The 27,107-nt window shown below is 31.9% G+C and overlaps 4 protein-coding genes across 4 annotated transcripts; 2 read left to right on the forward strand and 2 right to left on the reverse strand.

Annotated features, from left to right (window-relative positions):
* The first annotated feature begins 293 nt into the window (after positions 1-293).
* Positions 294-2,587, forward strand: LOC122712512. The gene is made up of 4 exons (XM_043932236.1): positions 294-709; positions 1,331-1,547; positions 1,610-1,765; positions 2,379-2,587. The coding sequence occupies exons 1-4, from the start codon at positions 540-542 to the stop codon at positions 2,508-2,510; spliced, it is 675 nt and encodes a 224-aa protein (XP_043788171.1). The 5' UTR covers positions 294-539; the 3' UTR covers positions 2,511-2,587.
* A 1,292-nt stretch (positions 2,588-3,879) lies between these two features.
* LOC122712529 lies at positions 3,880-4,771 on the forward strand. Its single transcript, XM_043932254.1, has 3 exons — positions 3,880-4,055; positions 4,309-4,390; positions 4,445-4,771. The coding sequence occupies exons 1-3, from the start codon at positions 3,880-3,882 to the stop codon at positions 4,769-4,771; spliced, it is 585 nt and encodes a 194-aa protein (XP_043788189.1).
* A 707-nt stretch (positions 4,772-5,478) lies between these two features.
* Positions 5,479-11,820, reverse strand: LOC122712558 (vitellogenin). Its single transcript, XM_043932284.1, has 7 exons — positions 11,679-11,820; positions 10,570-11,288; positions 9,543-10,439; positions 8,416-9,463; positions 6,694-8,319; positions 6,201-6,631; positions 5,479-6,129 (listed from the first exon to the last, which is right to left on the reverse strand). Exons 1-7 carry the CDS (start codon positions 11,707-11,709, stop codon positions 5,575-5,577), a joined length of 5,307 nt encoding a protein of 1,768 aa, XP_043788219.1. The 5' UTR covers positions 11,710-11,820; the 3' UTR covers positions 5,479-5,574.
* Positions 11,821-13,027: 1,207 nt separating this feature from the next.
* On the reverse strand, positions 13,028-20,689 carry LOC122712522 (alanine--glyoxylate aminotransferase 2-like). The gene is made up of 9 exons (XM_043932253.1): positions 20,631-20,689; positions 19,087-19,187; positions 18,888-19,006; positions 18,346-18,580; positions 15,768-15,861; positions 15,394-15,602; positions 15,081-15,306; positions 14,314-14,712; positions 13,028-13,377 (listed from the first exon to the last, which is right to left on the reverse strand). The coding sequence occupies exons 2-9, from the start codon at positions 19,149-19,151 to the stop codon at positions 13,273-13,275; spliced, it is 1,452 nt and encodes a 483-aa protein (XP_043788188.1). The 5' UTR covers positions 19,152-19,187; positions 20,631-20,689; the 3' UTR covers positions 13,028-13,272.
* Between the last annotated feature and the right edge of the window lie 6,418 nt (positions 20,690-27,107).

The following is a 27,107-nucleotide window of genomic DNA, read 5'->3' on the forward strand; positions in this document are numbered from 1 at the left end:
CAATCATCAAAACCGATCCAGGGATTAATCGACGCCCGTGCATCTAAATCTCTTCACAACGAACTTCCCCTTCGTTGCTACGAACGAAAACATAGGCGTGTCGTATCTAATCGCAGAAGAAAGAAAGAAGTCATTCTCCTTACGAGGCGACTTCGTTATCGGCCATTATCGAAATTTCTTTCATTGCCGATACAAACCGACCTGGTAAACAAGCAGAGAGAGAGAGAGAGAGGAGAAGTCATCGTCGATAGCCGACGCAGACGTTCCAGTGAATCGGTCCGCGAATGATCCTCCGTGTTCAACGACGCGAGTGCACCGTCTTGCGTCCACCAAAATCGACGAGCGTCGATTTTTTGGAAGCATCAATCATCTCGAACAATTGGAGTGGATCGATCGAGGTGAAAGGAAAAAGGGAAAAAGAAGAAAGGGCGAGTCGAGTTTCGTTCCTTCGCCATACCATTTTCGCTGGTAATTGATGCTTCGAATATTGGAAATACTTTTATTCTGATTCCGAGAATAAGGTGTCGGGGGAAAGGAGGATGAATAGAACGGTGCATTACGCGTTGGTGGCGTTCTGGGAGAAGTCGGGGTGCAAGATCGTGGCCGATTACCCGGCGAAGCAGGATCCAGCTTACAGGGAGATCGCTTTGAGCACGGTCGATGGACTAAAGTCGGTGGAGAACGACAAGATCAGCTTCGATCGGGGCAAGTAAGCGCGATAATTTGAATCGCACGATTTTTCAAGAATTTCGTTTTTTGAATATTTCGTTCGAAATAGGGAATTTTATTATTCGAATGCTCGAATGAAAGAATTATTATTGTTCGAGAGAGTGGAAACATTCGGATGTGTTTAATTACGTTGACGTTCTCTCTCGGGGATAATCAGTGGCGAGAAAAAAAAATTTCAAATATAATGTTACACGATAAAGAGTGCAAAGAATGTTTGCGCACGGGTGAATGTATTTTTGAATTTATCGTGCTCGTTAAATAGATTCCTGTACATTGCGATCTTTTTATGTGTCTAATGTGAATAATTAATTAAATTTCTTATCGTTAACGAGTTTTGAGTTTTACACGCGATTGTAAAATTTGTATGGATTAAAGTTTTCCTGGAATGAAAATAAAAAATTAAAAAATACACTTAGTGTTAATATCAAGTTAAGATAATAATTATGAGTGCTTTCTTTTTTTTTTTTTTTTTAATTCCATAAAATCATTACAAATGGACAAATCTACTTTCCTCTTGCTTCATCTCTCGCGAATAACAATTCATAAAAATCGTTCCTTGATAACGGTTCCTGAAATCTTGGAAAATATCATTTCTCCACAGGTACACGGTACACGTGCTCATCGGTGAACTTCACTACGCCTGTCTGACCCTGAAACCGGATTGCCCTTCGTCAGCAGCCAAGCTGGAATCTTGTTCCCAGGTGTTTCTGGAGAGGTTGAGAAACATTTACAAAGAGCTTCCTATCCTGGCCGATCTGACGAGAGATCTAACCAGTTTGACTATCATCGATCTCTCGAAACCTCTGAAAAAGATAGTGGTATGTTGAATTTAAGACATTTCGTTTGATAAAATAAAAAAACGCTGAATTACACGTTTCAGGATGAATACAATCAACATAATACCGACGTGATACCAAGATTGGAAGGAGAACTGGCGGAAATTCGCGAAACATTGATGGACGGGGTTCAGAAATTGATCGACAGAGGCGAGAGGCTTGACGAACTCGTTCGAAAGACTCAGAGCTTGCAAATTATGGTAAATCGGGTTGCGATATCAAATATCAATTTGATCGATGTTGTATAAATAAATCGTGTAACGAAGGTGCATAATTAGATCGGCACCGTGAAAAATATTCATTGAAACGACCCCATCGATCAATAACGCGTCCACGACTACGACCCCGCGAATCGATTTATTTCGCCGAGAGTAATGCGTGTCGAGATTACGCTTTTTTTATATTTATACGCGTTGAAACGATACGAATATTAATTGCCTCTGTATCGAACCTCGATTAACCACGATCCTTCACGCTTCTAAACTTGCCAACCTGTATTTTTATATAATTAAAAATCCCTTTCGAATTACTTTCCCTCTCTATCCACATTCTTCAATCTGTCTTGCAGAAAAAAGATTAACGACAATTGAACAATTTTCGAAATTCAATTTGGAAAAGTTTCGAGTTTTCTTAACATTTTTGTTGTTGTTGTTGTTTTTATGAAATAACTCGAAACTTTCGAAGTTTTAATCGAAATAAACGAGGAGTAATTTGCATAAATAATGGTTGGGTTAAAGTTTTTGAAACCGAATCTGAAAATTAGATTTTGATACATTGCTAAGAATTTTTCTCCATTTTTCTTACTCTGTACAGTCAAAGGATTTTCACGTATTGGCAAGAACGAACAAGAAGAGGAAGAACGCCATTATGGCGGCGATGACGGTGACGTTTATGTTTCTCTCCACGACCCTCTTCGTGTTTCTACTCTACGTAGGGATTCTCTGAAAAATTGTTATTATTATTATTATTAAACGTAACGCATAAGATTTTCTGAGATATACGAGAAAATAAATAATTTATTAGCCAGAAAAATATATCGTTTTCTAACTTTCTGCATATACATATTTCTTCTTGATTGAACAACCGTCGTGTAGAATTATCGAATCCAGTAATCCATATCAATACAAATACACGACGAAAATTCAATCTCGACGGACATATTTTCCTCAATTTTATTTTATTTTAAAAATCCTCCCCGTGAAGTATTGTCATTATTTTAAAAAAATAAATAAATTGAAATTCGCAGCAAAGTTCACGATCACATGTCGTACAATTAGAAACGACATTAGATTCCTCCATTACAATAATAATTTCCCACATCCGACGTCCGAATCTCGTCGAAACGAAAGTCATCGAAAATGGCATCGGTGAAAGAATTAATGATAGATTTCGTTCAATTCGAAGACGACATCAGACGAAAAGAATGTATGGCAGAAGCGACCAGATATTTGTATTTCATCGCTGCACGAAGGATACAGGTTAATGAAGCTTGTTCGAGATAACCTGGATAGGGGAATTCCTAGAAAAAGTTTTTTCCAGGGATGCTTTCAGATCCCTGAGAACGTGCGAATAAGATAACCCCCAACCTACGATAACGACATTTTCTGCCCGAGTTTATCGTTCTTATCTGAACGACGAGCCTCGCTAATAATAAAGCTTCCAGTGTTGTAACCGTAACCGGTCCGTGAGATATCGATTATTTAAGGTCAAGATCACGACACATCGATCCTACGAGTCATCCACGACTCCTCCGTTGTTGTTTTTCGCTTTTTGTATCGTTGCACTTGATACACTTTGCAAGATTCTCACCTGAGGATACATTTCGTGATTTTAATATATATATATATACTTTAATAAACAGAGAGAAAATATGGATTATTTTTAATTTGCACGTTATCTCTCTGTTATACTAAACTTAATTGATTATTGGAAAAATCTAGGTGTATCTATAAATATATATATATATTTCGATTTACAATAGAAAATAGAAAAATAGAATTATTTCGAATGTCTTGAAACATTGTAGAGTTTGTGTGTAATAAAATATCGAAGAAATATATATATATATGAATTATGATTCTCTATGAAAAAATTTTTCCCTTTAAGCGGGAATTCTCTACTTCTTTGTTCGATTGAAATTAGGATATCGTTCTTCCGATGTTACAATTCGGTTCAATTGGATTTTGGGTGGGCAGTGCAGGCCTGGATCCGCGGCATTCTCACTAGAAATCATCTTCGATTGCTGCACGAGAGCGCTATCATCATTCAACGTCATTGGCGGGGCTATTGTGCCAGGATCATTTTCGAGCAATACATGATTCAAAGTGTTCATCAAATGTGGCAGGAATATTACAACAAGATGGCGGTCAAGATTCAAGCGTTTTGGCGCGGTTATTGGCAGAGGAAAACTGTGCTCAACATTAAAAAGATGCATTGTTGGTTGAACGAAGTATACGAAAAGAACGAGGAAACTGTGAACAACATGAAGAGGTTTCTTTATTTAATAAAAATCCTATTCCTGTTCCTTGAATTTCATATTATATTCACGAAATAACATTTATATCCACGCATTTCTTTTTTTTTTAATTTAATAAAGAAAAAAAGGAATCGTTGAAATAAATATATTTAAAGATGATTTTGATTAATCATTTTTAAATCGTTCAAAGATTATTTGTGATAAATTTTACGTCGCTAAAAGAAATGAAATATTAAAAGAGTCAATTGGAAATATTTTATCGTTTAGATTCAGGAACAAGGAGATCGAAAACGTTCAAAAAATAATGGAAGAAGAGTCGATGCAATGGATACTTTTCATTCTGTTCAAGGTAAGTTTGAAACGATTAAAATTACTTGGTTGGAAATCAAATTTCGTGTTACAGCTTCACCATTTGTTGAGAACTACGTGCCGGCCAGGCGTGCTCACGAAAATTGACAATACCAAGTTCACTTTTATCGAGGCGATGCTGAAATGCTTGCAGTATAAACATTATATACGAAATAAAAAATTGAGACCAAAGGAGAAGTGTCAGAAATGTCAAATCGATGAGAAACCATCGTTCATTCTACGAGGCACCTATTACGAGAAATGCGAGAAGGAGATTCGTGAAATCCAAAAAAGGCTGGAGGCGGAAGCGATGCCGCTATACAGAAGTAATAAATTGAAAGGAAATATTAAATTTAAGTTCGATATTCCATTGGCCCTGTGATAAATTTAGGCGAGCCTTACGATGAACATGAGAAGAGTATGCGAAAACTGAACCATATGCGCATACTAACTTCTTTGGAGGAAACGTACGACTGTAAATCGAACGTAAAAAAGAAGGAAGAACAGAAGAAAGCGTGTTCCTTAAGAAAAGAATTCGAGCAGGAGGCTTGTTACATCAAGAAAGACTTGCTTCTTGAGAAAATCGAGAAAATGGATTGTCACCTGAACCGGTTACACCTGAAATGCCCCGTTCACGATGCTTCATAATTGTGTTTTCTTAAATACTTCCACCGATCAATCAATATGATATATTCGATGGAATATGACAAACCTCGAAGAACAAATGGAACTAAAATTAAAAATCAAGCGTTCGATGCTTTTACGATCCAGGTTTACGCTTAATCGTTATTTATTCACGATCTTGAATTATTTTCAATGTTGTTAGCTAATTTTTTTCAGATGACACATTGATACTATGATTATCGTTCGTGTCACCAATGGATCGCTCGATGCTGAAGAATTAAAAAATCAATCCAATGACCAACAATCTTGTTAACGTTATATGAAACGTGATCGATATTTTTGATCAAAGAATACCCTCTATTTTCCAAACAATTCATCCCTTGATTATGATCTTAAACCTGTGTACTCAATCGTGAGCAAAAAAAAAAAGAAAATAAAGAGAAACGAAAGAGAGGATTCAAAAGATTATTGAAAATGAATTTTATTAAAGTAAATATTCTGCTATAAAACTACTTTTAATTATTATTCCAAACGAAACAAAGCGACAAAGTACATTTCGAGTTAAGCCTTGCAGACGAGAGGAACGTTCAATTCCTCGGTGATGGAAACAGGTTTCTGACTGAGATCAGGATTGGCGCCCTTCTCGATTCTTTTCTTCAGCTTCATCGCGGCCTCGTTCTTCTCCATGCAATGGAACTTGTACGCCTTCGATTTGGTCTCGATGGCCGTGCATCCAGACGCGCAAGAGACCACTGGACGCATTGTGAAGCAGATCTTGTCGTCGGTCTCCTTCACCTGGGTCCTGTGAATCATGCAACGTTTGTTAACGTTTTGGTAGCCCCAGCTCGACATCTCGGTGTCCGATCGTCCCGATTCGCTGTCGCTGATCACGTTGCTCTCCCGGGTCTTCTCCTGTCGGATGCAATCGTGATCCCGAAGAGATTTCGCCACGTTCAACGAGTCGCCCTCGCATTGGTCATTGATCAAAGCGTAGCTGGCTATGAAGTGTTCGGGCTTTCTGAATACGCAGTTCTTGGGTCCCACGAAGTCGTTGGTCGAGTCGTGGTCGAAATTGCCGCAGAGACCGCGAACGGAGTAGCGATAATCTTCAGACGCCTGTGAACGAGTTTTAAATTAATTATTGATTAGCAACGAGACTCGAGACGATTTCGAGATTTCGTGATTACCTTGACCATGACGCGTTCCCCGTCCAGAGCCAGGGATACGTCAAATTTGTCGGACGTCAGAGCGATAAATCTATCACCGATCTTGTAGATCTCGAAAATGATCTCGTTTCCTTCCATCTTCTGATAAGCTTTCTCCCTGGACACCACGATTTTCTCTCCGTTCACGAACACTTCCGGCTGGCTCGTCGTCCCAGGCACGAACTTGATCTTGTCGCTTCCGAGCAGTATCTTCACCTCCTTCTGCCCGCTCTCGTTCTCCCGGCTGAGGACGCTCACGCTTCTGTCCTTGGGAATGTGAAGTTTCTCGTTGTGATTGTCCGGGTTGATCCTCGGATACGTGGTCATGACAGTGTGCCAACAGGCGCCCAATCTGAGAGGGTAATCCTTGCCGTCGAACGTCTGGGCACGGGTTTTGTCCAGCATACAGGAAGCTTGAATTAAATTAAAGGTGAGCCTCGATTCGAGAGATGATTTGATCAAGAAAAAAACTTACTTTCATCCTCGTAGAATATGTTGTTAATCAACAGGTCCTCGTCGGCAGTGTCCAAAATGTCCTCAGCGGTGAATCCAAAGTCGGACAATCTCAAGTCCTTGAAATGTGCATCCATGATGGGCGTGTTGATAATCACGTCGGCCTTGTCCAGGTACTCGTTCAGTTTAGCCCTCATGTCGATCTTCTTCTTGCCGGCATTTTTGGGATTCGAGAGATCCATGCTCACGTCCAAATTGTCGAGCTCGCTCAAGGTTACGAGGCCTTGCGAGTACAGGGCTATAAGGGCGTCGGAGGGGACCTCCATCGAGACGTTCACCTCGTCGAGCAGCATGGACAGCACGATAGCTTTTTGACACGTTCTCAATATCTTGTTCCCCCGTTTCATCTCCTCCACGCAATCCTTGATTATGGACGTATCCTTGACCAGCTCCTTAAGCCTGTGGCTCTGGCTAATTTTACCGTTCACATCGATCCGCTCGCCCTTGCCGCAGCTCTCCCCGTAACGGATATCCACGTTGAAATCTATCTTCGGCTTCCGGTCCATCTTCTCGTCGTAGGACAAAAGAGTTTCCGGCGAGATCATGGTCTGAGAGCCAATGCAAACCTCGTAATTGACGTTGCTCCTCGGCATTTCGACGCGCCAGAAACCGAGCAATCGCCCCTTCCTCTCCACGTTGCTGTCCGACCAGGCAAACGTGAGAACGGTCTCGCTTTCCGACTCGCCAGGAATGTGCACTCGAACGTCCACCACGTACGATTTCGCTGATTCGATACCCCTTCCCGCTTCCTTCATCATCTCTTGCCTACGAGTTTTGCTGTTCGCCTGCTTGTCCGTCGGCTCGACCGCCATCATTTTCGGTGTCCAGTTCCTTGAATCCGTGTCGGCCGTCATCACCTTGCTGTCGAAAGACGTGGATAATATTACAGGATCTTTCTGCTCGCCCTCCAAATTCATGTACACGTCCATCTTGAAGTATCTTCCATTGTCCATGGTCCAGGGGGAGGTGAGACGATCGGTCAATTTCTCGGTATCGACCAGTTCCCACAAATTCTCGTTAGTTTTACCAGTTTCGACGTTGAACCTGAACGGTCCCCTGCTCGTCTTTGGAAGGGCGAGGGACGTGTTGTCGTCGGGGATCATCGATCGAGTGCCCTTCTCCATCGAAAGGGGACGAAGATTCAGAATATCGTGGTTGGACACGTATGGAACGACGCTGTAATGGAACAGTCTCGACTTCTCCTCACCCTTCAACGGCCAGATCTTCCATTGCATGTTGCCCTTGGGCGTGTTCATGTCCAGGGAGACTTTCAGTGGGGTGTAAACGTGGAAGTTGGAGTCGATGCCGGAGATGAAGTGTCGATGCTCGAACGGTGTGACGAAACCTACTCTTCCTTGGATGTTCTTCGAAAAGGCCAGGCGAGCGTTCGAGTTCGCGATGAAAGCGAAGTCGGGATTGATCTGCACCTGGACGGTTCCGCTTGCCTTGATCAACTTTACAACGTTGAACGTATACACGAATGGTAGGCCAGTTTCAGTGGGGAAACTGTGCACTGTGTCATAGCTTTCCAACATGTTGATGTTCACGAAGCTTCCTTCCTTTATAGCCTCTATGTAATTGGAGATCACTGAAACGTTAGACGATACCTCTCTCAGATTGAAATTTCTGATTGAAAAGTCTTTTTATTAAAATTTAATAGAAAGAAAAAGAAGAATATACTTACACGTGGGTAATTTATCGAGAGTGTGCTTGTCGAAGGGGAAGTATTTCAAGGAATATTTGTTGTTTATCATAAAGTTTCCTTCCAGAGGAACGAGCTCTTCGGGGACAATTTTCAGCTCCTCAGCGATCTTCTCGGCCGCCGAAATAATCGTTTCTCGATCTTTCACGCTCTTCAGGCTCAACTCCATGAAAGATTTCACGCTCGAGATCATGGCTAGCACTTCGGTGGAAGGTAGTTTTAGGTCACCGTTGGAGGAGTACCAGGAGGAGTAAAGGATGCGCGGGACCACGCTATCTTCGCTTCCCACGTAATTGAGGATCATGTGGGTGATGATGTTCTGGTTCTCCAAAATCCTCTCGTCGATGTATCCCCGAGAGAGTTCGTAGTCGTAATCGCGATGCGTGAGAAGGTGGTTCACGCTCCTAGCTTTCTTCGCGAGATCTCTCCACTCGGAGCTCTTCAGCTTCATCAAGCTTTGGAGGGTCGATTTCACGGCCGAGTTCACCTGCCTGTTCGTGTCCAACTTGGTGAATTCCGCCATTCGTTGCAGCATGCTCAACGGTGGGTTGGTCCTCATCAGAAGGAAGACCGCGGTGCAACGGACCTCGTGGCTCTCCATCGTGTTCAGATAAATCTTGTACAGGACCGAGCGTGCCAATTTCGGATTCGTTTCGGTTAATTTGCCCAAAGCGCCGACCATCAACGTCCTCTGGAACACGGTCATCCGCTGTTTCCCTTCCAGATAAGGCTCGAACACGGACAGAATCTTGGGTTCCCCGATCATGCCCAGAGCCATGATGTAGGTCTGGATCCTGGGGCTGTCCTTTTCTTGATGGGCTTTCTTCAGCTCGCGTTCAAGGAACGGTATGTACTCCTCGTAGAGGCTGTTGTCGTGTTTCGACGCGAGACGACCGAACGTGTGGACAGGATAGTTATTGTGAATCCTCCTCTTGTTCACTTGGGCGTTGTGGATCATCTCGCTGAACGATACGGTGGCCGCGGTGTTGAGCAATTGTTCGTCTCTCACTTTAGGATTTTGCAACAGTTCCTGGGAAAATATTGAGAAAATATTGTAAAATTTGTGAAATTTGTGCAAATCGATCGTGTTCGTGTCGGATAGTACTCACGAAGAAGGATCTGATGTAACTGTCAGTCGGCGTGCGAACAGTCTTTGGAAGTTTGCTTATGATGTTCGTTGCCTCCATGCTTCTTATATTCCCCCTTTCGATCCATTCCTTGATGGTCAAGAAGGCAGGTCCCGTTCCAGCTTGGGTAATGGCGTCTCTGAACACCGTCCATGTATTCTGCTTCACAACCTGAGATTTATCGTTCAACTTCAACTCGTTGGGCGAGATCTGCATGTTGCCTTCCAACTCGTTTATTTGCTTCCTGTTCATGGTGCGCAACAAATTGCAAAGGATCGTGAATTTCTCGAGGGTTGCGTGAACGGGGATGTTGCTCGTATCCTCGAGCTCGTTGGCAATTTGGGAGATAAGCTCCTTGGCAGCGTTTATTACGTCCACTTTGCCGGATTTTCCAATGTGTTTCCCTTTGTACCCGATGAAATTGGGCAGCAGAGAATTCTGAGGAGCGTCCTCCAGAGTGGGTTTAGGCTGCCAGAAGTCGTTCTCCTCGCTGCTGGAAATGCTGGAGGAGCTGGAACTGGTCGTATCAGTTCGAATATCCTTCTTCAACTTTTCTTCGCTCGAGCTGAGAGAGTTGTCCGAAGCGATCTGGTTGGAATTCATGGCATTTTTGCTGACTCTGCGCTCCTCGATATCCGAGAAAGGATTGTTGTAGATGTAAACCAAATTGCCAGTGGATTCTGGATTGTTGACCGTGGGCAGAGGTTTCGACATTTTCTCCATCTTTGCTAAAGTCAGGTTCATTCTGCCGACCACCAATCCGTTTCGCTGATCTAGGTAGAATCTAGGGCTGACTATCATCTTGCTCGTGGTAACCGACGATTGGATGGTGAAATGTTTCAGGCTTCCTGAGATAACGATTCTGCTCGTTGAAGATTTCTGAAACAACGAAAGTTATGCAAGTGGTTTCGATCTCCATTTTTCCTTCAGAATTCGAAATTTTTAAGACTACGAATATTCAATTCAAAATCTGAAAGAATTGTCAATTCGATCCCTCTTCCAAACTCACCGAGAAGAACTTTCCATTCTTATTTGTTCCAGATTCCCACCTCGAGTTGGTCATCATACCGAAATGATAATTTATCCTCTGATCGCAGTTGTCGAAATTCTTGGTCTTGATGATCTCCATGTGGCGTCCATCGCCCTTCAACGTCGGCATCGGCACCAGTTCCGGCGTTTTGTGGATCGCGTAGTCCGACAGAGGCGCTATATCGTAGAGAACCTCGCATTTCCCGCCCACGGAGTCCTCCATGGCTTTGAACGAAGCGTACGGCTCGTCGTCGGTGGGAACTTGCACGCTGTTCACCTTGATGGCGTTTTCACCTTGAGTGTCCACTTGCAATTGGCCAACGATGCTCTTGAGCATGTTCACCTCCCAGGTGGGAACGTCGCGATCCACGATCAGATCTCTGATCAAACCGTGTTTCATCCTGATCTGGAACGGTTTGCCGGAAATAGGCAGGTCACGAAGCTCCAACATTTGGTCGGAGATCTCCGTTTCCCACCCATCTGGCATGGATTGCTGGATACGAGCATACTGGCCGTTCCACACTTTCGCGGCAAGCAAGTTCGAATCCTTCACCTGTACGGTGAGCAACGCCTTTATCAGAATACCGGTATGAACGTCCGACAGATCGTCCAAACTCGTCAATGTGCGACTTCGAACGAGATACGTGTACTCGTTCCCGACTTTCCAGCTGTGCTCGAAGTCGGCTGAAACTGTTCCCGCTGTAGGAGAACGGGAAGGGATGGTTAGAGTTTTTCCGATATCGAAGAAGATGGAACGTTTAAAGATGGAAGATTATTGTTATGCGGCGAGAAAATAAAGATTTTTCTTTAAAATTTTATTATAAAGAAAATTATATCGAGGGTTTTTATTCGACTCGTGTTCGTGAATTCGTGAAGGAAAATTGAAATATAAATATTCGAGGAATATTTTCATTCGGAATCGTTCAGCTCTTGAGATACGAAAATTTCTTTTTATTGTTTCTATTATTATTTCATTGCGGTATTGATGATAAAATTTTTTTTATTTCAAATTTAATGAAGCGATATCGATCGAAAGTATTAAGCAGCAGAATGGAAGAATGGAATGGTTTGAGATGAGAATTTTCTTACCAAGCAGTAAAAACGTTATAAGTAGCCACATGTTGAAGACAACTTTTGAGAAAGTAACGATGCATTTGATTCGGCTTAGCAATTTATATCTAATTTATGCTAAATCAGCATTTTTCTCTTTTGCTAAATTGAAACATGTTATTATGTCTATTTTTTTTTATTTATTATCTTTTTTATTTTATCTCTCCGCTCGTTTCTAACGCGTCTATAATCTGTTTCTGGCGTAACAACAGCTAATAATAATAAGATCTTTTGAAAAAAACATGTAACTATAAATGATTCGATATTATTGTCTTCGAATACGTGATAATAATATCTATTTTTCTTAAATTGATTTTTAAGATGCGATCATAAGGTCAATATGTAATCGACAAGTATAAAATTATAACATAATTCTATATAAAAAATTTATCTTTAGTAAATAGTTGTATTTTTAATCTTAAATTTAATCTTTGTTTACCACTTTGAATTTTCACCCCTAGATTTTAATTTAAAATATTTTATAATTTTTAATAATTACTATGACTATATATAATTAAGATTTTATTTTAATTTTACAATTACTTTTAATAATTAAAAAAAAAAATCTTTCTGATACATTGATCAGTATCTTGACATGAAATCGTCGAAATATTCGTGATGCACGTGATAATGATACAAAAAAAAATTTATCGTTAACATAAATGCAAGTAAACACGAGATTTTCATTCGTAAATATTACGATTGATTAAAAAATGTGATATATAAAATAACACGAGTGTCATGAGTTCACGATGATATTTTCAATGTTAAACTTTGAATTCTTAGATATTTACATCCTGTATCCCGCTGTTTTTTTCTTTTTTTTCTTCTTTTTTTTTTTTTTTTTTTTACCTAATAGTATAGAGTAAAGAGAAATATATGGAATACTTGATTAATCGTGAAATTTAAATTTTATACCGCAATATCGTTATTAGAAGATTAAAAATATATCAAAGATTGAAAAAAAAATTCAATTGTTATAATCAATGAATGTATGGTGTATCACCTTCTAATTTATAGAAATTAAAAATAAATTCTTTTATAAATAATTTTAATTTTAATATATTCTATTAGTTTCTTATGCAAATAATTTGAATTTTATCTGTTGTAAAATAATATAATACTTAGATATATTTAAATTTAAAAGTACATAATTCTATATTGATACAGATTTATATTTTGAATCATATTCTTTTCAAATTTAATGATAATTCAGGTATAGAAAAAAATAAATAGATAAATAGATATAAATAAATAAATTATATTTTATTATATTTTATTATAATTATTATAATTGTAAAAAATAAATTATATTCATAAAGAAAATATATTTATTAAAATATATCATTTATTCATTTTGTGCTATATACTCAAATCTCAATTTTAGTCTCATCTCTCTCTATTCATTTACATTCTTTTTTCATATACATATACATATATAAATTATTTTCCATTCCAATACATGCATAACAGGTTTAATCATTCACATCACGAGCGGTAATATTTTAAATATATGCAACGTACAATTCTATAAATTCACACATATACAACATCACTTTAAATTAATGACTAATTAGCGAACGAGCAATGGCTTCCCACTTGGACATGTAGATTTATCCGTATCAACATCCATTTTAGAGATTGTGGCTTGTAAAATCGTCGTCCTAGATTGGAATTTCTGAAACGAGCATAATTAATTATTAACTATTGCATATTGATATTATCAATTAATTTTTTCACATAGATTATTATACAATTTCTATATAAAAGTATTACAATGGTCATATGTCTATATTACTAGCCAAAAATTTAAAAAATTAATTTCCTATAATTTTAACTAATAAATTTTCTTTTAATTTTTGTTATTAATTCGAAATTAATGCTATAATTATCAATAATAATTAACTATTTTTAAAAATTTTAATAAATTATACATGTACTGTAATAATAATCTATTTCTTTTTTAGATTCTATGAAAAATTAATTCTAAACTAATATATCTGCTTTTGAAGTAATGTAAAAGAATTTTTTGTAAAAAGTTATGATCTATAAGAATATATTTAAATAATTTAAAATAATTCAGCAGATATTGATCAACCATAGCATCTTGAATGAATATAATCTTTATTTCTATGTTATCATAATGTGCAATGTCAGATACTTTCATTTCATTCAAAAAAATAAGTGCACTTGGAAAAGTTATCACGTTTCACATCCGGTTTTCCATCCTCATGATGTTTTCACAATATTACATTACGAAATATATAATATCTTATTTCCTTTCAAAATTATTTTAGTAAAAATACCAATAATATAATAATATCCAATGTAATTCAAGTTTAAAAATATAAATTAATTACATTTTATAGATTTTTATATAAAATCATTACTTGCCACAATAGGTAACAAGAAATATATCAATTTTATAATTATAAAAAAATTAAATATTTTAAAATACCTTATTTTCTTGAAACAATTAATACAAAAATCATCCAAAATCTTTAATAATTTCATAAATAAAAATTTTAAAATAAATAATCTCCATGTATATATCTTCCCATATCTTCAAATTAAAAATAATCTTAATAATATATAAATCACGATTAATAATCACCTCTTCAACGTCAATATCTACTTCCTCGAGAACCTCGTCTAAAATAGATACCAAATGATTCACATTTTCGATTGTGAATACCATCGGTGGTTTCAGTTTTAAGATATTATCATCCGGTCCATCGCTGCTTATCAATATTTTTTTATCCTTCATCCTGGAAACAACGTGCTTGGCTTCAACTGTTGCTGGAGTTTTCTCAATCCTATCACGAACCAGCTCGATGCCCGCGAACAATCCAACGCCTCGTACGTCACCGATAATCTTTCGTCGTTTGGCAAGTTTCCTTAACTCTGTCATTAGATGATTGCCAACCTTCAACGCGTGTTCTTGAAGATTCTCCCGCTCGATCACTTCCATCACGGCGTTGGCTATGGCACAGGACACTGGATTCCCACCATACTAGAATTCGAGGAAATTTATTTCGTAAGTTAAGTGATTTTTCATGATCGAAAGAAATGATTAGATTAATTTTGGTTTTATTTTATCACGTAAGAAAGATATTTTCATAAAAATACTATCTAATATTTTGAAACATTAGAGAATAGTTTTATCATATTATTTTCTTCACATAGGATAAATAAATTAGATTATTTCTAAAAATATACAAGATTTATACGAGTTTTTTAATTGTGTAACTATTTCATATAAAATGACTTCAAGGAGAACACATTCTGATAGATTTACCTATAAATAAATAAAAAAATATAATAATGGAACGGATAAAAATCATAAAAAATTAAAAAAAATTAAAAAATTTAAATTTTTACCGTATTGAAATATTCTATTCCACTGTTCTTGAAGCTTTCAGCAATGGCTGGGGTCGTAATCACGGCCGCCACCGGATGCCCATTGCCCATAGGTTTACCTACAGTGACTATATCCGGAATCACGTCTTCACCATAAAGTTGAAAAGCCCACATGTGGCTACCAACCCTTCCAAAACCAACTTGAACCTCATCCGCGATACAAACACCACCAACTTCTCTTACATATCTATAATTCAATTAATTAATTAATTATTTCATAATTAGCGTTATTAACTAAAGATATTCAATAATTCAATTTAATATCGAAATATACTTGTATGCGTTTCTAAAATAATTTTGTGGAGGTAGAATTTGTCCACCAACAGACATTAAACTTTCCGCGATGAATGCACACACTCCTTTCTCTTGATTTTTGAGATTCTGACAAATATCTTTAACATCGTTAGCATATTTCATGCCAAGATCTTCTTTGGGATAATCGATTTCACGATATTTTCCTCGATAAACATCAGGACAAGGTGCCTGGAAATTAATTAAAAATTAATATATAAGAGAATTTATATCATTTGATAAACAGGTAATCAAATACTTATTAATATTTAATATTTCAAATAATTCAATAAATTGGATATTATAATTTAAGTAACTTGATATAGCAATAGAAATTTTGTATTTAAATTTTTTTACCACATGAACCCAATCTTTCTTGCCAGGCCCGTTTGGATGATTGAACTTATATGGCGAAATATCGATCATCGATGTTAAATGGCCGTGATAAGCACTAAAAATATAAGAAAAAATAATAATAAACTATATCTTACCTTGTTGTCAATCATTTCAGTTTCACTATTGTTCTATCAAATTCTAATTAGATTTTTTTCCAGATATTTAAATAATTAATGCATTCTATCATTTTTATACTTTAACCTAATATATTTATATATTTTATTCTGTCTCATTAATTTCTCTTATTTATTTTCTTTGATAATTTAAAATATTTTACCTGATGAAAAAGATTCGTTTATTGTTTTCATATAATTCCTCATTTTAATATTTTTTTATTGCTACGAATCCATATATAAATAATTTTAGATGCAAAATTTACAGAATATATATCTAAATGCATACCTTATCATATATCTAAATACACGTAAACACATATAATAAATAAAACTGAACTTCAATTTATATAATATTTACAATTAATTTTTACATATTAAATTAGATAATTTTATATTTCGTAATATATTTTTTATATATTTTTTCTTTCTTTCAAAAAATTTCTTTTATCTAGCTTTTTTAACACGTTTACAAGTTTTCTTTTTCACTTTAGAACATTTAATAAATGAATTTATTTACAATACTTCACAAATAAATAATTCTAAACTTAAAACTATATTTTTTATTTTCTCTTTTTCTATAAATTATTGACAAAATACATTTTACGCATAAGAAACAAACTAAATATACGAATTTAGTACCGGTGGCGCCATCTCGCGTTTGGACGCAGGAAGCTCGAACTAGTTAGTAGGAATACAGAATATGCAAGGAGGTATTCGTGCGACAAGGAAAGCACTATCGTGCGAAAAGGACAGAAGAGACGTGCCACTAACTTTGGTTATGCGGCTCCTAATACCTCCCATATATCGAAAATATATTAATAATTAATTTTTTATTAAAAATTTCTGTACTTTTAAGTTCGTATCTTGAAATTAAGACCTTAAATAATATTCTCATATAATTTTTAACTCGAATTCTTTTCAATTATTATTATTAATAAATAATTAATTTATATGTAAGTCGACGTTACCGACGTGACGCGTAATATTTTTTTTTCATTAATTTCGCATTATTATGAGATTTATTTATAAATATAAATGCATGTATCTCAAAGATTGTTTCTTCCTCTACATTCACATATAATTTTTATTCATAATTTTGTTGTTATTTAAATGAATAAATTGATTGTTACTCGGTTGATTATAGATCGAAAATTTGCGACGCTCTCTATAATAATCATTAATAAATAATTAATTGAGAAGTATTTTGCATTAAAATTCATATGAGAAAATTGTTTAAGGTTCTATCTTTGAAATGTAAGCTTAAAAGTGTAAAAATTTTCTCTAATTAATTATTTATTAGCAATTATTATGGAGAATAAATCTATATCGAAAATTGTAAGGATAATTCAATACAATGATGAATATATAAATGTGTGAGTATGAAAAGAATATGTGAATGTTTGAATAAATAGCAAATATATTAAATATATTCATTATTGTATTAAATTATCTTTGCAATTTTCGATATAAATTTACTCTCCATAATAATTGTTAATAAATAATTAATTAGAAAAAAATTCTATACTTTTAAGCTTACATTTCAAAGATAGAACCTTAAACAATTTTCTCATATGAATTTTAATGCAAAATACTTCTCAATTAATTATTTATTAATGATTATTATAGAGAGCGTCGCAAATTTTCGATCTATAATCAACCGAGTAACAATCAATTTATTCATTTAAATAACAACAAAATTATGAATAAAAATTATATGTGAATGTAGAGGAAGAAACAATCTTTGAGATACATGCATTTATATTTATAAATAAATCTCATAATAATGCGAAATTAATGAAAAAAAAATATTACGCGTCACGTCGGTAACGTCGACTTACATATAAATTAATTATTTATTAATAATAATAATTGAAAAGAATTCGAGTTAAAAATTATATGAGAATATTATTTAAGGTCTTAATTTCAAGATACGAACTTAAAAGTACAGAAATTTTTAATAAAAAATTAATTATTAATATATTTTCGATATATGGGAGGTATTAGGAGCCGCATAACCAAAGTTAGTGGCACGTCTCTTCTGTCCTTCTCGCACGATAGTGCTTTCCTTGTCGCACGAATACCTCCTTGCATATTCTGTATTCCTACTAACTAGTTCGAGCTTCTTGCGTCCAAACGCGAGATGGCGCCACCAGTACTAAATTCTATTTATTTTCTTTATAAACAGAATATACTTATGTTTTTACATATCGTATATGTAAAATACATTTCGTATAAATACGTATATTTTGAAAACTATTGTTTCTAATAAAAATTTATAAGATAGTGAAAATAAAAAAATGCACTTATTATAATATTAATAATTTTATAGAAGAATTTTATAGAATCAGTGTGGAATATTATATCCATTAAAATATGAATAATGCATAAACAGTCTATTGATTATTTTTAACGTAATGACTTACTGATCAAGAACGATCATATCCTTGTTATTGGTGTGAGTTTGAGCAAGACGAAGTGCCAGATCATTAGCCTCGCTACCTGAATTCACCAGGAAACATACAGATAATGGTTCTGGAAGAAGTGAAGTCAATCGACGAGCACAAATAACTAAATCATCGTGCAAAAAGCGACTGTTCGTAGAGAGAAGAGCCATTTGTTCCTGGCCTGCACGCACTACCATTGGATGACAGTGACCCACTATAAATTTAATTATTCATTAGTAATTAAAAAAGGTAAAAAAAATATATAATTTAATAATTTTTTCTTAATAAATGCTAATTAATTAAATTGTTAGAATTTTGAATTTTTGTCTTATCGGTAAAATTTTTAATAAAAATATTTTTTGTTGATAACTTTTTTAATGATTTCTAAAATTTTGAATATAACTTTTCCATATAAATTTATAAGTTTTTAAAATAAAAAGAAATAAGACGAAATTCATAAAAGAATTTGTTTTGTAAATAAAATACATCAAGTGATTATTGATTAAAATTTTTTTTCTTACCATGAGCAACATTATTAATGCAATCTAAATAACGATATCCTTTTTCATCGTACATGTATTGTCCTTCAGCTCGGACGATTTTCAAGGGATTCGATTTATAAAACAGTTTACATGCTTGTCTGTAAAACGATCGTTTTCATGGAATGATAACGTGATAATACAACATCAAGTAAGAACGCAGAATTAATCCAATATTTACCCAATATATCGGTCTCGAAGTCGGATTGTCTCTGATTTCGGCATCTGTTCCAATGATTCGGCCATGTTTGATAATGATTTAATAGAATACTTGATTAAACCCTAAGAAAATGTGATAACATTTAATGATTCATCACATATGAAGATTATGGAGGAAAAATATGATAGGTCACATTTTCTAATTTTTGCAGCATGGTAATTTTTAAAATAGACTCGTCGAAGTATTTCACTATATAGAGGAGAAATGGCATGAAAGGGGTATGTATTGAAAGGGACATTATAAATTTCTTGAAGATAGAAAATCTAAGATGATTATTATTTTGTTTCGTAGCGATATTCATGCATATGCATTTGCATCCAATTTTAAGTCATTGTCAAACATAATATGAATTGTCAATAATATATGTAATTGAATTTTTTCGATATCAAAAGTAAAATTTCTAATAGTTTTTTAAAACATTTACATAAAATATGTTATTAATGACTAATTTCTTTCATATTACTTCTGAATAAATATTTATTCAAGAATAGTAATATGAATTATTCGATATCTTTTCTTTACTATTAAACAAATTATTATAAATAACTAACGAAATAATATTAATATTAATCTTTTTTATACTATTTCTTTCAATGTTTTTTTCAGTCTATCAATTTATGAAAAGGGAAAAAGAGCCAAATATAGAAGAAAGTTATTAGTACCATGTGCATTTATAGAGCAAGACATCTATATCATAATGTAAACTCGATTTTGTTATACACATAATCAAATACACAATCAGATTATGATAAAAATAATAATCAAAGTAATATATGTATGAATTAAATATTACATTAGAATTAAGAAATATTTATTATAATTATTTTCAAATGTTTCAATAATTTTTAATAGTATGTAAAATACTTATTATTTATCTGAGATAAAATATTCTGGTAAAAAAAAATTTATAATAAGTCATCATCTTTTAATAATGGAATCTTTTAATAAAATAATATTCTGATATTTTATTATTATATCATTATACATTATGATCCAATATTATATTTCATGTCTTATTTATATAATACAAAATTTCAAAATTTTTATTAAAAATAATAGTTGATAATAATCGATTTATAACAATTTATAAAATTCTTATAATATTTTACAAATTCAAGTAATTAATTCAAGAAATTTAGAAATTACAGAAATCAACGTATGGATATAATATATCCTTATAAAATAAAAAGGAAATAGAATAAATAAATAATATATGAAAAAATAAATAAATAAAAATTAAAAAATTTATGATATAAAACTTCTTATTTTTGTATATTCTTATATTATATTTTCTATTATATAAAAATCCTCAAAGAATCAATATATATCTATAAGAACAATAGAAAACAAACAAGTTTGACAAGTTGTCCAATTGTAGCTTAAAAATAAGAATAATAACAAGAATGAAACAACAACAATTAATAGAGAAGAGAAGAAAACGCGTTAGAGATCCTGAAGTTATCATTAAACAATTGCTAAAATGAGAGGAACAGAATCAGCCGTACCTGAACACTCGAGGTAATCGCAGTGTCACGGTTCTTCTGAATGCAGTTGTCAGCTGAGTGCCGCGACCTAGTCCGGTGACGTCATATATAGTGCGTTGCTAATTTTCGGCCGGAATGGTGGGGATAATAATGCGCGCGCACTCATCTTCTTACCTCTCTTACCCCACCATTTTATCATGGCAGTCGACAATCTCGTGGCACGCGTACGCATCGAAGATCTTAATCAATTGAGATATTTTTTTCCTTTTTCTTTTTTTTCTTTCGATTATCAAGTATAGTATTTTTAACGCTCCTCCTCACGTGTTGTAGCTGCGAAACATTATTGGATAAATAAGAAAGTAATAAACGAAAAGAAATAACAACGTTCAACATTTTTTGGTAATTCGTATTTTTAACGGCTATGTTTCGCTGAAGTGAAAATGTTTGAAAAGCAAATGATTTAAGAAAAAGAATCCGCATATAAGATTGTGCGTAAGATTGTTAATTTTTCGTAAAATTCTTCCAAAGTGATTTGTAGTGATTTTTTGTTATTGTTTTTTAAAACGGTTAAAAAGAAAACATTGGAAAGTAAAGAACGATTAAAGTAAACAAACATGTTAGAACAGTGTCCAGAATATAAATTAAAATTAATAAACAGTTGTCATCGCGGTTTAAAATAAAAGTGTAACAATATTAGAACTTTCTCAACGTTTGAAACAATGATATAATTTTAAACACTTGTGATAACAAAAAGGTCAAAATAGAGTCTCTTTTCTGACATGAAAAAGAAATGTAAAATGTATTTTGTGTCACATTGCAAATAATACTAAACAACGTAGTTTATTTATCGTTACTATGAAACTATATCTATTAATTACGTATAAGTAAGAATTCTCGAAATTGCTTGTTATTATTATCGTATTATAATTTGTCACTTTTATTATTATCATATTATCGATATCATATTGCATAAGTAGTTATATAATTACAATAATAGCGTTATTATATTACATAAAATTAATCCAAATCATTTTAATCAAAATTTTAAATGAAATTTTCACACATAAATTATGAATTCAATCAAATTCATCATCTTTTTTTTTTTAATTATTCAATTGCAATTATATTGTAAATATTACTCTTCATAATATTACAATAAAAAAATTTGATATCCATTCTTGATTAATAATTATTATTTTGAACTATAGATTTCACATTGCTATATTTTTTTCTTTTTCTACATGATAACGATAATAATAATAACAATAACAATAATTTACCTAAAATAAAAATAGCATTAAAAAAAAAACACGAATTTTTTCGTAAAATTTTCTTAACTGTTTTAGTATCTTCGAATTTTTGCTAATTTTTGAAATTCCATTCGTGAAAGAAGATTCTTTCTTGGGTATTCTTGAAATTTGTAAAATTTATATTGTAAAATTTCTAAATTTTTAGAAATCTAAATTAATTCTTACTTAATGAGCTTTACACTATATAAATAAGTATTGGCAATGCTATTTAGCATCGCTAAAATTCTCAATATGTACATTTGAACACCTTTTTCAAATTTCTCAAGTTATAGCTATTATTTATAAATATCGTATGATTATATGTAAGTTTAGCAGATTAAATTTATCAAATATAGTTTATATAATCTCAAAGGAAAAATGAATTAATATGTTTACAATTAAAAGATTATAATATTATTATATTATATCTATTATTAGGTTATCTATTATTAAAATAAATTTTTTTTTAATTATATTTTAAAGTCATATTCTTCTTTAATTTTAAAATATTAAGCTAATTTGTTTTAAAAATTTGATTATTTTTCAATCAGATTATTTTTCTAATTTGTTTTAAAAATTTGATTATTTTTCAATCAGATTATTTTTCTTTATGGAAATTTTCTTTTAATGATAACTGTCAGATATTTTTTTAAATTATGAAATAAAATAAAATAAAAGTTTGTCTATACCAATATTTTAGAACTTAGAAAAATTTGTTACACAATAATACAATATTTATTATAGATTACTTATCGAAAACATACAAAACAAATAAAGTCTATTTGACTTTACGAGTTTGCAATGGAAAAAATTGTTGAAGACAAAGTTTACATAACCAACATTCTCAAACAATGATAAATATATACAATAAATTAATAATCAAATAATCAAATAAATTTAAAATTCAGTCATTTTTTCTCGATAAATTATTAAAAGATATTTAAGATTTTATAAATCTTTATTTCGTAAATTTATTCATAATCGATAATCGATGTAAATAAAATTTACATCGATTAATGTTTCAGAAAATTAATTTAAACACTGTAGTTTAGAATTTAGTGAAAGTTACTGAACTGATAGATGTTTCATACGAATCAGGTAAATTTTGCTTATAATAATCCTTTGAAGAAATTAGCGTCACTTAAATTCTTATTTCTATTTTTTGAAATAAATTATCTCTCTCTCTCTCTCTCTCTCTCTCTTTCACATTTATAATTATGATATTTACTATTTATTGAACAATTTTATTGTTTTTATTTCTAGCCTAATAATATCCAATCATAATTCTAATTATGATTATAACTTGATAAAAACAAATTATTCTCTCTAAATCGATATTTCTAATGGAAAGTTTCTTGACCGCTTTTGTCGCTATCATTGTTCGTGATATCGGTGCAAACAAATATGAACAAGTCTATTCATCGATCGCACGTGCAAATCATTGAACAAAACCGGATAAATAGAACGATAAACTTGATAAATTTTCGATTCATATTTCTTTTTCTAATATTTTTAATAAACAAGTTTTTTAAGAGAAAAAATAATTCTCCCTTTTGAAATTGGTTAGCTTATTCTCACAGTTCTTTAAATTAAGTAAAAAATAAAATTTAAAATTAAATTAACTTCAAAAACTTAAAATTTCAAAATCTTATTTTTTTTAAAACAAGTAGACTTTATTAAAATGTTAAAAACATAAATCACGTTTGTTTATTTGTTAAAATATTAAAGAGATAAATCATGTTCTTTGTTTGTTAAAATGTTAAAGAAATAAATCATACTGTTTGTAAAAAATTAAAGAAAATTTATGAATCCTAGACTTAACTTGATATCAAGCTCAATTAAAATGTAATTTTTTTGAAGAAACGAAGAAGAAAAAGACGATTCAAATCTTCTTGAATAATAAATTTATATTTCAACATTGTAAAGAATTACGAAAATCTCAATTTCTATATTTACGAATACGATTCTTTTTCTTCCATTGTAACATCTTAGAAATTTTCCATCCATGCAAACTGCTATCGATGTTCTCGTTTTCAATTATTGGTCTTATCTTGTCGCAATGAAAAACAACTTTGTACTTACACATTAGAAATTTTGCGTGCTTCATAGTAGATCGTTGAATTTCAAGTGCAATATATTTATCTTTATCCTTAATAGAATTTTAAATTAAGCAATATTATTTCAATCTTAAAATTCTGCGTAGAAGATAACTCAATGACAAGAAGAAAATTAGAATATGAATAGAATAAATTCGTTGAGATGAGTTCAGATGATAAAAAATAAAAAAATAATAATGATAACCTTTTCGTTACAGTGAAGGAGACGAAAAATATCAAAATTTTCTAATATTGTAAAAATCTTGCCTCTAATCTTCCAGATTTAGTACAAAGATAACTTGGAAAAATTAAATGGCTCAAGGACATTATTGAAATTTTAATTTTTAAACATATCATTTGATCTTTTTAATTTTTATTATCGATTATATTTTTTTCCTTAGTTTTATATTTACAGTTTTATATTACAAATTAGTATTTCAAAATGAATAAATGATAATTTTCTTTAATCCATTTTAAATCTAATCTTTATATCCTTGTTCAAAATTATCTATATAGGAAAAAATATTATTTGCTAAATTGTAATGAATTATAAAATTGTAGTGAACAACAATATAAAAATCAATAAAAGTAATGATCTTTAAATGATTTTTTTTTTCAATTAAATGACATCTTGAAAAATATATCAATTTCATATTTTAATAAATTTAATGTAATGTAAACTAAGTATCTTTTAATTTAAACATCTTTATTTAATTTCACAAGAAAATATCGCTTTCATCAATATTTTATTTCTTCGTCTTTCATCTATAAAATCGGATACATTGTTTGATCACGGTATTCTACGCACGAGATCAACGACGATCGCAAACAATAACACGAGCAAAAATATGTACGATGCACGTGCCGCACATGGATGATAATGATACGCATGTGATAGCTTGTTATCAGTCAATTAATCTGATTGACAATTATATGATATCCAACTTCTAGTACTACATTCATCGTAAATAGGAACATTCGTATCTCGATAAAAATTCTTTGTGTGCTAACGGAAATGGAAAAAAAAGTGGAATGTGTCTGATTAAATTGTCGTCGATAAATATTATTTGATATCTTGTAGAAATTTTTTTTTATAAACTAACTCTTTAGAAGATTTTATTTATTATCAAGATAATTAATAATAAGGTTTTAATATTAGAGATAAACCACACGGGAATCATTTTTTTTTATAAATACTTATAAATACCTGCTAATTTTATAATTCGAAATTTTGAAAAATCAGATAAATCAAAAATTAAATTTTTCGTGAAAAATAGATAAAAAAGATAATTATTGTTATTATTGATTGTCTATTGAGTTTAAATATGAAAATATTATGACAGATAATTTAAAACTTAACTTAAATATAGATTTTTTTTTTAATATTTATTATAATATTGCAAATTTTTTGAATACGAATAATTTTGTCCTATATTCTTTATTTATTATTATTTTTCTCTTTATATATTAAGAAGAAGTCTTTGATAAATGGAAAAATTTATAAACGGATAGAGAGAACGTATAATTTAAAAAAATTCCACATTTCATTGAATCTTCGATAAAAAAATTACGCAAATTAATAATGTAAATATTTCATAAGCAGATTATCAAAGTATTCTTATTTATATTAAATATTTTTATTTATATTAAAAATTCAAATATGAAAAAATATACAGAATATACGTAATATGCAAAAAAATTTATTCAAAACAAAAAATACATATTATAGTTAAATATATGTATATTAACAAATAAGTTTTGAATGAATCACATACCAATTGTTTCCTATCATATCTCGTGTCCCTGAATCATGATTAAATAATTGAAATGTCCTAGGGAAAATGAAACGCGATTATTAATTTTCATCATTTTAATTTATTTCCTATTTGATTTGTAACAAGAAAATATCATCTTAATAAATCGTTTAATTTTCAACATTTAATTTATTGACAAAAAGATTATCGAATCAAAATAAAATTTTTATTATTTTATTCCGGAAATGAAATATAAAAATGAAAAAATTATATCAATATCTGAATGAGAGTACATAATTGTAGATAATTTGCTGCTTATCATTCGATATAACGAATTTGATTCCTAGGTATCGTTCAAGTTTCATTTCACGTTGATTTCTAGACGGTAAGCAAATTGAAACTTGTTTTATAAGAGACTATTAGTTAAACAGCATGTTCCTCGTCGAGATTATGTATTCTACTTGCCCAAAGGTCATGCTACACAGAATCTGCTCATTGATAGCATTTTTTGATGATACGAATGCACCAAAGCGGAATGAGCTCATAGTAAATCATAAATTTTCTATGCGATGGATATTCTTTGATAACTTGTTCAATATTTCGAAAGATTCAATTTCAATTAATATTCGTCTTGTAAATTTAAAAATTTTTTTTTATTTAAAATTCCATTTGAATTAGAATTTTTAATTCAAAAATCATATCAATCTTTAATCGAAGGAATGGAATTATGTTACTGCATCAGAATGTTATAGACACGATTACATAATACCATAATCTTTCAATAAGACCTCAATTTATCGATAACGCATAACAGAGGTTGATAGTTAGGGGAATATAGTTGAGTTAAGTTGACATAGTTCAATTGTTCACATTTCTGAACTTTTTCCTTGAATGTATCATTTTCTAATTCATTGAATATTTTATGTTTAAACTGAATATAATAATCGAACACAACATAACATCACGTAATATGTAAAAAAAATAATCTACTTTTCAAATATGTGATTGTATAATAACAATACATTATGATTGTGCAATTATTGCAATCATTATTACACAAAATACGTTGAACAATTTTTTGCAAATATTTCGTAAATATTTGTTCTATTTGAAAATTTAATCAATTATTCTTTTATGCCACAATAAAGCGATAAAACGTTGTATTAGTTTCAGACTCATTTCTTCTTCCATATTTTTCCAACAATTAATTCACTTACGAATATAAAAATAATAAAAACGCGAGCAATGAAAAATATTACTGTCATTCTTTTGTGTTTCAATAAATGATTTTCGTTTTGATTTATAATTTCTAAATTTTTGTTCTATACCCTCTGCAACGAAAATTTCATCAAATCATGC

This window comes from Apis laboriosa, unplaced genomic scaffold (genome assembly GCF_014066325.1).
Source record: "Apis laboriosa isolate Shangri-la unplaced genomic scaffold, ASM1406632v1 scaffold202_cov151, whole genome shotgun sequence".
Taxonomy (NCBI): domain Eukaryota; kingdom Metazoa; phylum Arthropoda; class Insecta; order Hymenoptera; family Apidae; genus Apis; species Apis laboriosa.